The sequence below is a fragment of the Oncorhynchus clarkii genome, chromosome 4 (assembly GCF_045791955.1).
Source record: "Oncorhynchus clarkii lewisi isolate Uvic-CL-2024 chromosome 4, UVic_Ocla_1.0, whole genome shotgun sequence".
Taxonomy (NCBI): domain Eukaryota; kingdom Metazoa; phylum Chordata; class Actinopteri; order Salmoniformes; family Salmonidae; genus Oncorhynchus; species Oncorhynchus clarkii.
In genome coordinates, this window is record NC_092150.1 from 56,068,687 (window position 1) to 56,082,040 (window position 13,354).

The 13,354-nt window shown below is 45.3% G+C and overlaps 1 protein-coding gene across 1 annotated transcript in view; it reads right to left on the reverse strand.

The window, feature by feature from the left end:
• Positions 1–657: 657 nt before the first annotated feature.
• LOC139406966 (acyl-CoA:lysophosphatidylglycerol acyltransferase 1-like) overlaps positions 658–13,354 on the reverse strand; it is an 85,291-nt gene continuing 72,594 nt past the window's right edge. The window contains exons 7-8 of the mRNA XM_071150184.1: positions 4,703–4,809; positions 658–4,015 (exon numbers count right to left, since the gene is read on the reverse strand). Of these exons, the coding sequence (XP_071006285.1) occupies positions 3,864–4,015; positions 4,703–4,809 (259 nt within the window). The 3' untranslated portion in view covers positions 658–3,863. The remainder of the gene's footprint in view (positions 4,016–4,702; positions 4,810–13,354) is intronic.

Consider the following 13,354-nt stretch of genomic DNA (forward strand, 5'->3'; position numbering starts at 1 on the left):
ATTGGCTCTCGGTGGCCAAATGAAAGAAGCCACTGTTAAACAACAGCCACGGGCCAAAGCAAACACAGGCTTTAGTTACTGTACCTGGAGACCGCTCTGCAGCGGTGTCACATTCAGTGCCCGAGTCAATAGAGAATGAGGAAGTTAGCATGACAACAAACCTGGCAGAAGCAATCACAGCACCATCAATCACAATTCAATACTTATTTATTGTGCTGTTTTTAGGTGTGGAAAACAGGGGCTTGCTTACCCATGCATTTAAAATACAAGATTTGAATGGTGTTTGATTGACAAATGTTGTAATGCTGCGCTATTAATAGGATTTTTTCCCTTATTTTCAAATTAGGGGGTGGGCCTTCTTGAAAACATTTCTCATGTTTCATTATGTACTGTACTATGAGTTCAGATCACACATTCTATGACAGTGACATACTTTAATTCACCGTCTACATTTCCAATATATCAGAGAGAGAATGTCTCCAATTAAAATGTATGGACGTTTGAACATAAACTCAAATTAGGAGTTTAAGTGTGTCATCTTAAAAGTGAAGGGAAGTGCACAGACACCTTTTGAAGCGTGTCACACACATCAATAACCAACAGTTGTGTAGCACATCAAACACTAAGTACACGAGGCAGAGGAAAAACCAGACAAGCTTTCAGGATCTTCATGACCATCAGTTTATTCCAGCACAAGTTCTTTGTGTGGTAAAATGGCTGTGTAGCTAGGAAGAAAGGGAGGAGTACAAAATGGAAAATGACAGTTTCTAGTATTGTTTGTTAAAATTCCTAACATAGTCTTTTTTTTCTTCTTCCTAAAACCATATCTAGGAAAATAATCTTATTTCCCCTGCCGTTCTTTGGAGAGACACTACATTTTTCTGTCACTCTCTCACATTGAAGGGCAATCTCACGGGACCGGCATGAAGATGACACCTACAAATTGAAGGCCCATCTCCAAATGGACTCTCTCCCGAACCAGCCAGCCCTCTGCATTTCATACACAGCCTCTGTTACTGTACAGTATTTCCACGCTTTCGGAGGTGACGACTACAGTCCATTCCGTTTGAATTACTTAAACATCATGATTTTGGCTGTTCCAACCAATTTGTAAATTCTTCTGTGTGGCTTTTGCTATTATGGGACAGAACTGCTGCATCATTGCTGGGCCGTGACTGAATTCCCCTACAACGTGAAGAGTGATTTGGAATTCTTTATTTTTATGTTTCAAATAAAACATTTGATGCCCTACCACTAGACACTATCTTGGTACCACCATAAGATTTAGAAAGGCTCGATGGAGATCAGTAAGATGGCAATATCTCCACCAAGCCCAATAATAGTCTAGATAGGAGATTTGCAATAATGCATACACCAATCAAGTCCCTTTAAGATCTACACGTTGGAATCAGCCTAGGTTGAAGATGACAAAAGATTAAGACAACGGGATTCTAATATCCCATAACTCTTTGCAAAAATGGGACCAGCGTTGCTAGTTAGCAACGGTGCTAGTAGTTAACAATGGGGCTGGTCCAATTCATTTGTTTATTTTCAAACACTGCCGCGTAGAATTATTATGTTGTCTTAACCTGTATTTTTTGGACCTAGGAATCCATCAGTGTCTTTAGGTGGAGGGGCTATGATTTGGTTCGAACTTGGGCCTCTGTCCCTGTTCTAATACTTCAGAAAGGCATCCTTCCTTCCTTGTTTTGCTGAGGTAAGCACATATCGATAAGAGATTGGATAGGTGTAGACGAGGTAACCACCCTGTTTCTTACACTAATCCAACCAGTTCAGATCTGCGATTTCTTCAAGGTAGGAAGGAAAGGATGCATTGCTAACGTATCCCAACAGGGCCATATGTGTATCACTGAGCATTGTGACAGTGCAGGAACTAAGAGCCTGGCCGAGCTCTCCGGGTTCATGAAGCACACATAAAATAACATCCATGTCAGAGGTCAAACCAAAGGTCAAGGAACAGGGAAGTAACACAGAAGTGACAGGTCGAAACAATTTTTATCATTTTTTTGTTGTTTTTTAAACATTCATGATATTTCAAAACTAAAAACAAATAAGAAATAGTCGGACCAAGAGAGAGAGATAACATCGGTTGCAGTCACTCACAACAATGAATTTCTTCCTCAGCTTCGTTATTTACAAGATTAAATATACTCATGGCATAAGGACAAAAGTTCAAGTAATTTAAAAATGAAATAATAACTGACCACTAAGAGTGATTTGCCGCCACAACTCGGATATCGCAGATCAGTGCGACATCATTATAATTATATATATATATTAAAAAGAGGGGAGGAAAAAGTCAACCACACACACTCACTTAGGCAGGTTACGCTGTAAATTTACAGTAATGACACCTACGAGTTTGTAAGCCAAAATTAAAATTTTAGAATGCCGAGCATTAGGGTAGCTCCGCCTATAAAAAGTATATTTTTCTTATGTCATTCCCCACCCCATGACACTAAGCATATGGCTTAAATATTTGTAAAACTATGGAGTCCAATGGGGAGAAATTCAGCTTTGTCCGCCTTTTTCAGTTTGGCTCACTGAGACAGTCCTATATGGGCAGAGATCCACTCTGCTCTGTGTAGCTGCACCATATCTGTGTGTGTGTGTGTGTGTGTACTAGTGAGGGCAGGGGATGTTGAGAATCTGCATCATCACGGGTGTTAAGGGAGTTATTTTTCAGGGAGGGGGGGTCGGATCAGAGTGCTGTCCCAATGTGCCATCAGTGTTTCGTCATCAGCATTTGGGCACTGCCCCCCCCCCCCCCCCCCCCCCCTCCCCCCTCCACCGGGTTCCGGAACCACCCCACGTTGTGGAAACAGTCTTAACAAGAGCCTGACATCGTTGCCAGCTTCCCTTTAGGCCCAGACAGGGGGCCGCCAGTGTAAACAAGAAGATTCCCCTTCAGTCAGTCAGCTCAGAATACAGTCTTGGACAGACACATAGTAAAGTAAAGTCTCGAAGACGACAAGGTAGGTGGTCTACGACAACACCAACAACGATAACAAATGCAATGGTCGTTGTTAGGGGGAGAGGGGGTGGTTAGAGGGCGGGGCAAATGAAAATCAACGAAATAAAAAACAAACAGCTACCGTTCAGGAATATTTCCTGGAGTGGGTGGTGGGGTAGGGGGCAGTATGGATACTTTTAGTGCAATGAAGGCCATAAGAGAGGGGTCAGAAGTGGTAGTCTCTGATCGGGTACATACAACAGCCCCCTCTCTCTGTAATGTGGGCCCAACCATCTAATCAACAGTCCTGGAGAGAAGTCCAAAAAGAGGGGGGGGTATGAGGGCAGACAATGCACAAACACACACTGTAAAACTACACCTAAAGAACAGGGAGAGAGTCCACTTGAGAACAATTTCAGTTGTAGTCCTGAGCCTCATTCTTGATCTGAGAGTAAAACTGGGCGTGTGGGTCTGGGCGTGTGGGTGAGTTCAGTTGAAGTGTACGAGGACGTGTGTAAACAGAAAAAGTGTGTGAGAGAAATGAGAGACCATCACCTAGATTGGCGCAGGTGTGTATCCAATAAGTTAGTGTGTAAACATGATTCATGTTCAAAATTAGGGGCTTCAGTCAATCATGTGTGTGTTTGTCCATCCGTCCGTCCGTCCGTGTGTGTAGGTATTCATGTATCCAGGAGGGGAAAAAAGACTCCAACATAATCTTTTTTTGTTTCCAGTCCCTCCTGCTTTTTGCAAAATGTACATTCAATCCATCGTAGGGAGGAAGGATGGTACTGGGGAGGGTGCGCTATCGGCTGATCCAGGAACAGTGCCAACAGGATCCGGTTCACTTTAAAGAACCTCCTTAAAACCGCCATCCTCCTCAGTGCACTCAGAACAAACGGCAGTAGAAGTACTGCAGAACGCTGTACCACAGGTAGCCCGAGGCGAAGGCCAGGAATTGGATGACGCAGAGCTGCACAGGGTCGAGGGTCATCGCCCGGGAGACAGCCTCCTTCTGGCCTTTCGGCGGAGGGAAGGCTCCTGTTATGGGGGGCACAGGAAACACTATGGTCAGCTTCACTGTGATCACACCTCAATGTGGACAATCACGATTTTATGAAGAGACAATAGTGATAGGCAGAATGAGAGGGCAGAAAGAGAGAGAAATAGGTAGGTAAGAAAGAGAGAATTAAAAGAGAGGCCAGAGAGCAAGAGAGAGAGTGATAGTGGCCAGAGAGAGATAATTCAGAGTGAAAAAGGCCAGAGAGAAACAGAGCTGAGAGAGAGTGATAGACAGAGGATTGAGAGAGAGAGTGATAGATAGAGGCCAGAGAGAGAGAGTGATAGATAGAGGCCAGAGAGAGAGAGAATTCGGACAGAGTGATAGATAGAGGCCAGAGAGAGAGAGAGTGATAGATAGAGGTCGGAGAGAGAGAGAGAGAATTCAGACAGAGTGATAAAGGCCAGAGAGAAACAGAGCTGAGAGAGAGAGTGATAGATAGAGGCCAGAGAGAGAGAGAGAATTCAGACAGAGTGATAAAGGCCAGAGAGAAACAGAGCTGAGAGAGAGTGATAGATAGAGGCCAGAGAGAGAGGGATAGATTATATTGCAAATATCCACAATAAGAATTGGCAATATGTACATTGTTACGTCATGCCCATAAAGCGAATTGAATTGAATAGAGGCCAGAGAGAGTGAGTGAAAGAAGCAGTGCGGTGAACACAGACCTGTTTCGTAGAAATGGGCCAGTAGATCCTCCTTTTCCACAAACCTCTGATACAGCCAGTCTGTCAGGGGTTTGGTCTCCACCGGAACCTCCTTTATGGGGTACACTCTGAGAGAGAGGAGGAGAGTTTTATTTAATTTAATATGTTCCTGTATGTATGCCGTTACACTTTCCATGTCCATGAAGTACTTGAGAGATGGAGAGTGAGAAGAAGCGAGAGAGAAAAAAGAGAGAGGGAGAGAGAAAAAAGAGAGAGGGAAAGAGAAAAGAGATATCAGTATTATTGAAGTTCTTCTCAGTGAAGGCTGGCTGGATTGAGCGGTATCTGAAGCAGTTGTCCACAATGAGGGTGTCTCCTCCTCACTCCCTGAGCAGTATATCACAATGTAGTGTGTGTGTGTGTGTGGTGAGGTGTGAACTGCAATCCAAGTTGATTCATGTGTGCGTTAGAGTGTGTGTGGGTCTCTCTCTTTGTGTGTATGCACACAGTGTAAAAAAAACATGAACACCTACTCTGTCCATGACATAGATTGACCAGGTGAACGCTATGATCCATTACTGATGTCACTTGTTAAATCCACTTCAATCATTATAGATGAAGGGATGGGTTTTTAAGCCTTGAGACAATTGAGATGTATTGTGTATGTGTGCCAGTGTGTGTGTGTGTGTGTGTGCGCGCATATCCATCTCTGTGTGTGTGTGTGAGCAGCACGAGCCTCAGCTCTTTCAGGAGACTTCATTAGCAGGCAGGACAGTCATCGTGACAGGGGAGACAGTTGTGCTGATAGGGAAGCCAGCCTGAAGGGATCCATCCCTGCCCTGCTCCTGACTCCACAGGACTACAGACACAGAAACAGCAGGCCCAGCAAACAGAGAAACACTACAGTATATAGGCTACCTTACCTAGCCTGGTCCCAGATCTATTTGTGTGGTCTTGCCAACTACAAAAACAGCAGGCTCAGCAAACAGAGAAACACTACAGTATATAGGCTACCTTACCTAGCCTGGTCCCAGATCTTGTTTGTGCAGTATTACCAACTTGGTAGAGAGTTGAATGCTGCAAGGGAAAACAGGTCTATATAGGCTAAGGCTACCTCAGCTATCCTGGTCGGTCCCAGATCTTGTTTGTGAGGTCTTGACAACTTGGCAACATAGCACAAACAGATCAGCGACCAGGTAATAATAAGTAACCTGCCCAAATGAGAGAAACCCCAAAACAGCTGCCTGCTGGTGGGAGTGCTGTTCCATTGTTGCATTAGTCAGTTACAATTTCGCAGGCCCTGTGTGAAAACCGCCTGTACCACCAAGGCACGAGTGTGTATATGAGAGGACTGGATAGGTAGAAGCAATATGGTAGTAGCTTGACCCTGCTCTCGGATAGGCTGTGGTTCAGCCATATTGCTTATACCAAATCCAATCCTGTCAGAGCCAAGGCTACAGTCCTGCTGAACAAGAGAAGGCTAACGCAGAAAGTCAACAAACAAGCATACAGACTATAACCAAATACATCACATTTTGTGAAAAATACAGAAACTCCAACTCATCTCCCATGACAAAAAATAGAAAAGCTACACAACTCATTGACTACAATGCTAACATCTACAGTACTGGACAGGATGACAATGAATCAGCAAGGATATAGCTCTGGTCCAGGTCATATAGTGCACGTTCCACCACAATTCCAATAGTGGAGGAACACACACGAACACGCTGGACCAGAGCTAAGGTCAATGATACTATGTGCTGTTCCTGTTTTGGCCAGCAGGTGTCCCTAGTGGGCTGCTCTGTGTCCACACACCCACACACCCACACACACACAAAGATCCAACTGAGAATCACCTTCAAACAGAAAAGAGGTTACCCTTGTTTCCTCTGGGGGAGATTCATCATTTCCCACGCAATCTCATTCATTCACTCACTACCCCTGCCAGAGAGAGAGGGACACCAGAGCAGTGTTCAGTAGGGAGAAAATGTTTGGAAATGGGGAGATGCTGCCTGAACTCGTCCAATAACAACCATACAGATTGTATTTTTTCTACACTGATCTACTGTAAATGATGTTGGAGATAAGCAATGGGAGGGGTGGAGGGTAGTACATTGAGAGGTGATTGATTAAGATGCAGTTATGGAAATGCTACATTGTGTAGGCAGTGAGGCACATATTTCTACAGGTTAGAAATCCTGATGTTAGAGTTGTGTTTCAGGGCCTGTTACACACAACAGCGTCAACTCTTTCAGGATCTCTCGGTGTGTTTGTGTGATTTTCAGGGCCTGTTCTAGACAAACACAACGTCAACTCTTTTAGGATCTCTTGGTGTGTTTGTGTGATTTTCAGGGCCTGTTCTAGACAAACACAGCGTAACTCTTTCAGGATCTCTCGGTGTGTGTGTTTGTGATTTTCAGGGCCTGTTCTAGACACAAACACAGCGTCAACTCTTTCAGGATCTCTCGGTGTGTGTGTGTGTGTGTGTGATTTTCAGGGCCTGTTCTAGACACAAACACAGCGTCAACTCTTTCAGGATCTCTCGGTGTGTGTGTGTTTGGGATGTTCAGGGCCTGTTCTAGACACAAACACAGCGTCAACTCTTTCAGGATCTCTCGGTGTGTGTGTGTGTGTGTGATTTTCAGGGCCTGTTCTAGACACAAACACAGCGTCAACTCTTTCAGGATCTCTCGGCATGTGTGTGTGTGATTTTCAGGGCCTGTTCTAGACACATACACAGCGTCAACTCTTTCAGGATCTCTCGGTGTGTGTGTGTGTGTGATTTTCAGGGCCTATTCTAGACACAAACACAGCGTCAACTCTTTCAGGATCTCTCGGTGTGTGTGTGTGTGTGTAATTTTCAGGGCCTGTTCTAGACACAAACACAGCGTCAACTCTTTCAGGATCTCTCGGCGTGTGTGTGTGTGATTTTCAGGGCCTGTTCTAGACACAAACACAGCGTCAACTCTTTCAGGATCTCTCGGTGTGTGTGCGTGTATGTTTTTCGGGCCTGTTCTAGACACAAACACAGCGTCAACTCTTTCAGGATCTCTCGGTGTGTGTGCGTGTATGTTTTTCGGGCCTGTTCTAGGCACAAACACAGCGTCAACTCTTTCAGGATCTCTCGGTGTGTGTGCGTATGTTTTTCGGGCCTGTTCTAGACACAAACACAGTGTCAACTCTTTCAGGATCTCTCGGTGTGTGTGCGTGTATGTTTTTCGGGCCTGTTCTAGACACAAACACAGCGTCAACTCTTTCAGGATCTCTCGGTGTGTGTGCGTGTATGTTTTTCGGGCCTGTTCTAGACACAAACACAGTGTCAACTCTTTCAGGATCTCTCGGTGTGTGTGCGTGTATGTTTTTCGGGCCTGTTCTAGACACAAACACAGTGTCAACTCTTTCAGGATCTCTCGGTGTGTGTGCGTGTATGTTTTTCGGGCCTGTTCTAGACACAAACACAGTGTCAACTCTTTCAGGATCTCTCGGTGTGTGTGCGTGTATGTTTTTCGGGCCTGTTCTAGACACAAACACAGCGTCAACTCTTTCAGGATCTCTCGGTGTGTGTGCGTGTATGTTTTTCGGGCCATGTCTCAGACACAAATAGTATGTGCGGTGACTTGGGGATGTGGAATGTGCATGGCTGATCTTCCCAGTCCAATCGAGGTGAACAGACTGAGGAAAAAGCCCAATAACACATCACAACATATATCTCTAGGGCTGAAGATTCTAGTGTAACCCACCACTACCGCTTCAGCTTGATAAACAAATCAGGAAGAGGGTAACTTGGCCTGTACATGCTTAGGTCACAGGGGCTGGAACCAAAAGCGCACACTTTCCCCTCTTCACTCATACAAAACTACATTTCATAAGTTTACAACAGAGATTCTGGACCAAAGTTCTGTCATTGCAACTACCCTAAGACCAAGAGCATCTTCCCACAGTACGAGGGTCTGAGTAGTCGCAGACGTATGTGTGTATACCACATACGATAGCCCAGTAATCATAGAGCCTAGAGAGGGGAAAGAGAAGCTAGCTGGCTCTGGCCACTGAATGGGCGTTTAGGCCTCGGTAAACGGAGCTACAAACCTGCCCTTTCCTCTGGCAACGATAACCATGTAGGCTGATCCTTCTCTGGCGGTGTGGTGGATCCCTACTTGACTGCAGTAAGTGGAGCCTCTGGGTGGAGTATTATCTGCTGTTTAGAGGGGGGCTAGCTGGGGCAGATTTTCCTGTGAAAGAAATCCCAAAATGTAACTCCTCTCCTGTGCTCTAACACTGTTTGTTGTGCTGTGCAGTGGGGTGTAACGCGGCGTGTACTCCAGTGCTGAAGGGATGTGTTGGCGCTCCACTGACAGGCAGGCAGTATGTTGGAGTAGGGCCATGGTGGCAGTGGCGCGCCCCTCCTCTCTTCACCCTAACCCACTTGGCAGCAGCCCACGAGTTAAAGAAACATCCTGCCATGGCGCGTGTGTGAGCACTCGCGGGTGTGTGTATCTTCGAGTTTGCGTGTGAGGGTTTGTGTAGGAACTTGTATCCGTAGGCGTGCATCTGAGTATGCGTCTGATTACAGTGCATTCGGAAAGTACTCAGACCCTTTGACTTTTTCCACATTTTGTACGTTACAGCCTTATTCCAAAATTGATTAAATCGGTTTTCCCCTTATCAATCTACACAATACCACATAATGACGAAGCAAAAAAAAACTGAAATATCACATTTACACAATTATTCAGACCCTTTACTCAGTACTTTGTTGAAGCACCTTTGGCAGCGATTACAGCAGAGTTATCTTGGGTATGACACTACAAGCTTGGCACACCTGTATTCCCATTCTTCTCTGCAGATCCTCTCAAGCTCTGTCAGCTATTTTCAGGTCTCCCCAGAGATGTTCGATCGGGCTCAAGTCCGGCTGGGCCACTCAAGGACCCATAGGGCGGCGCACAATTGGCTCAGCATCGTCCGGGTTAGGGGAGGGTTTGGCCGGGGTAGGCCGTCATTGTGAATAAGAATTTGTTCCGGGCTCTGGCTCGTCCACTCAAGGACAATTATAAACTTGTCCTGAAGCCACTACTGTGTTGTCTTGGCTGTGTGCTTAGAGTCGTTGTCCTGTTGGAAGGTGAACCTTCGTTCTAGTCTGAGGTCCTGAGTGCTCCGGCGCAGGTTTACCATCAAGGATCTTTCTTTGTTTCTTCATGGTCTTTAGGTGCCGTTTGGCAAACTCCAAGCGGGCATGTTCCTTTTACTGAGGAGAGGCTTCCGTCTGGCCACTCTACCATAAAGGCCTGATTGGTGGTGTGCTGCAGAGATGGTTGTCAGCTCTACGAAGAGTCTTGGTGGTTCCAAATGGCTTCCATTTAAGAATGATGAAGGCCACAGTGTTCTTGGAGACCTTCAATGTTGCAGACATTTTTTGGTACCCTTCCCCAGATCTGTGCATCGACACAATCCTGTCTTGGAGCTCTACGGACAATTCCTTTGACCTCATGGCTTTGTTTTTGCTGTGACGTGCACTGGCAACTGTGGGACAGGTGTGCGCCTTTCCAAATCATGTCCAATCAATTGAATTTACCACAGGTGGACTCCAACAAAGTTGTAGAAACATCTCAAGAATGATCAATGGAAACAGGATGCAGCAGAGTCTCAAAGCAAAAGATCTAAATACTTATGTAAATAAGGTATCTGTTTTTTATTTTAATTTGCACAAATTTCTAAAAACCTTTGTCATTATGGAGTATTGTGTGTAGATTGCTGAGTATTTTTTATTTATTTAATCCATTTTAGAATAAGGCTGCAATGTAACAAAATGTGGAAAAAGTCAAGGGGTTAGAATACTTTCCGAATGCACTGTATGCGCGGGTGTGTGTGTGCGTGCAGACAGAGCTGGGAAGGGCTCAGATTCCTCCTGTTGATTACCTCTAACAGCCTTTCTCATCATCCTGCGACTAGCGCACGGACGACAGAGCCGAGATTAACCTTTGTTGCTCAGTTGGTAGAGCATGGTGCTTGCAACGCCAGAGTTCTGGGTTCAATTCCCACCGGGGACCAGTAAGAAAAAGTATAAAAATGTATGAACTCACTACTGTAAGTCGCTCTGGATAAGAACAGCGGCTAAAATGACAAAAACGGAAAAAAGAAGAAGAGAAAACCCATACATTTTGCAACATAAAACTTACAAGCGTTTCTTGAATGGACAAGTTCAGAGAGAACCTCCTCATAGGCTGTAATTTGTACGCAGCCACAATGAGACCTCCAAGTCCCCTACAGTCGTGGCCAAATGTTTTGACAATGACACAATGTTTTGAGAATGTATCCACTATCTACTGCCACAGGTCCTGTGAGGAGGAAACTGTTCTAACCAAGAGTGGCCACTTTATAAGATCCAAAATGGCGACTGTGAGACCTGGTGGGACCTTGAAGTTACAGGATAATCAGAGAGGCATATATAAATCTAGGCTATATATACACACACACTGAACAAAAATCTAAACGCAACATACATGCAACAATTTCAAAGATTTTACTGAGTTACAGTTCATATAAGGAAATCAACTGAAATAAATGCATTAGGCCATAATCTATGGATTTCACATGACTGGGAATTACATAACTGGTCACAGAAGGTGACCCGAAAACCCGAAAACTAGTCAGTATCTGGTGTGACCACCATTTGCCTCATGCAGCGAGAGACATCTCCACACAGAGTTGATCAGACTGTTGATTGTGGCCTGTGGAATGTGGACCCACTCCTCTTCAATGGCTGTGCGAAGTTGCTGGATATTGGCGGGAACTGAAACACGCTGTCGTACACGTCGAACCAGAGCATCCCAAACAGCTCAATGGGATGCTGGCCTTCTAGGCAGAGTTCCACTGTCCAGCGCCTGTTCTTTTTCCCATCTTAATCTTCTCTTTTTATTGGCTAGTCTGATATGTCTTTTTCTTTGCAACTCTGCCTATAAGGCCAGCATCCCGGAGTCGCGTCTTCACTTTTTACGTTGAGACTGGTGTTTAGTGGGTACTATTTAATGAAGCTGTCAGTTGAGGACTTGAGGCATCTGTTTCTCAAACTAGACACTAATGTACCTCTTGCTCAGTTGTGCACCGGGGCCTCCCACTCCTTATATTCTGGTTAGAGCTAGTTTCCTCTGTTCTGTGAAGGGACTAGTACACGGGGCGGCAGGATAGCCTAGTGGTTAGAGCGTTGGAAGGTTGCAAGTTCAAACCCCCGAGCTGACAAGGTACAAATCTGTCGTTCTGCCCCTGAACAGGCAGTTAACCCACTGTTCCTAGGCCGTCATTGAAAATAAGACTTTGTTCTTAACTGACTTGCCTAGTTAAATAAAGGTAAAAAAAACAAACACAGCGTTGTACGAGATCTTCAGTTTCTTGGTAATTTCTCGCATGGAATAGCCTTCATTTCTCAGAACAAGATTAGACTGACGAGTTTCAGAAGAAAATGCTTTGTTTCTGGCCATTTTGAGCCTGTAATCGAAACCACAAATGCTGATGCTCCAGATACTCAACTAGTCTAAAGGAGGACAGTTTTATTGGTTCTTTAATTAGAACAACAGTTTTCAGCTGTGCTAACATAATTCCAAAAAGGTTTTCTAAATGATCAATTAGCCTTTTAAAATGATAAACTGTGATTAGCTAACACAACGTGCCATTGGAACACAGGAGTGATGGTTGCTGATTATGGGCCTCTGTACGCCTATGTAGATATTCCATTAAAAATCAGCTTTTTCCAGATACAATAGTCATTTACAACATTAACAATGTCTACACTCTATTTCTGATCAATTTGATGTTATTTTAATTGGACAAAAAAAAATGTGCTTTCCTTTCAAAAACAAGGACATTTCTAAGTGATCCGAACTTTGAACGGTAGTGTACATACAGCAGGTATCCTGATCGGGTGTGTAAGTAAGTAAATCCACCAGCCTACAGGTGTGAACAATTCCAACTAATACAGAGGAACTTCCCTATTGCACAAACAAAGCCAGTCAGAAAATACACAAGTATTTTTAGAATAGTCAGTGACGAACATTTAAAGATACTCCAACATCCTAGATTACTCAGTGTGAAAGTAATGACTGACACACACACACACGGATATGTCTGCAGCCTCAGTCTCCTAATCTGCAGGTTAATCCTCTTGTTGACTAGGCACCTGCACCGGTGCACTACAGGACCTCCCTGTGCTTAGCTCAGCCACATCCCCAGCCAGAGTGTTTGTGTGTGTCTGACAATGTGTGTGCACATGTCTTTCAGCCTCACAACAAACTGGGTCCCCGGTGAGGACCTCCGGGGCCGCTGACCCTGCAGGGGAGGTTGATTGTGGTCACGGCCCAGTGGAGAGTCCCCTAGCTGGGGTAGGCGGGAGCAGCGCCTCTCTCATTACTGGGTCTAATGAGTCTTTAGCCTTAATCTGAGCCTGGCCCAGCAGCAGCAGAGCGAGGGGCCTGGGGGACAGAGTGGGGGCTGTTGGAGGGCTGGAGGCGCCAGGGCTCACACAGATCACCCCCTGACGTCAGCCTTACGGCCCCCAGAGACCAGAGGGTGGAGAGAAGGGCCATTCAGCAGAGCCAGAGTCATGCAGGGCCAGGGAGGTCTGGACTGGCTGGAGCCCTGGGTCACGTTCATTTGGCACCAAATGGACTGAAACAGGGAGGG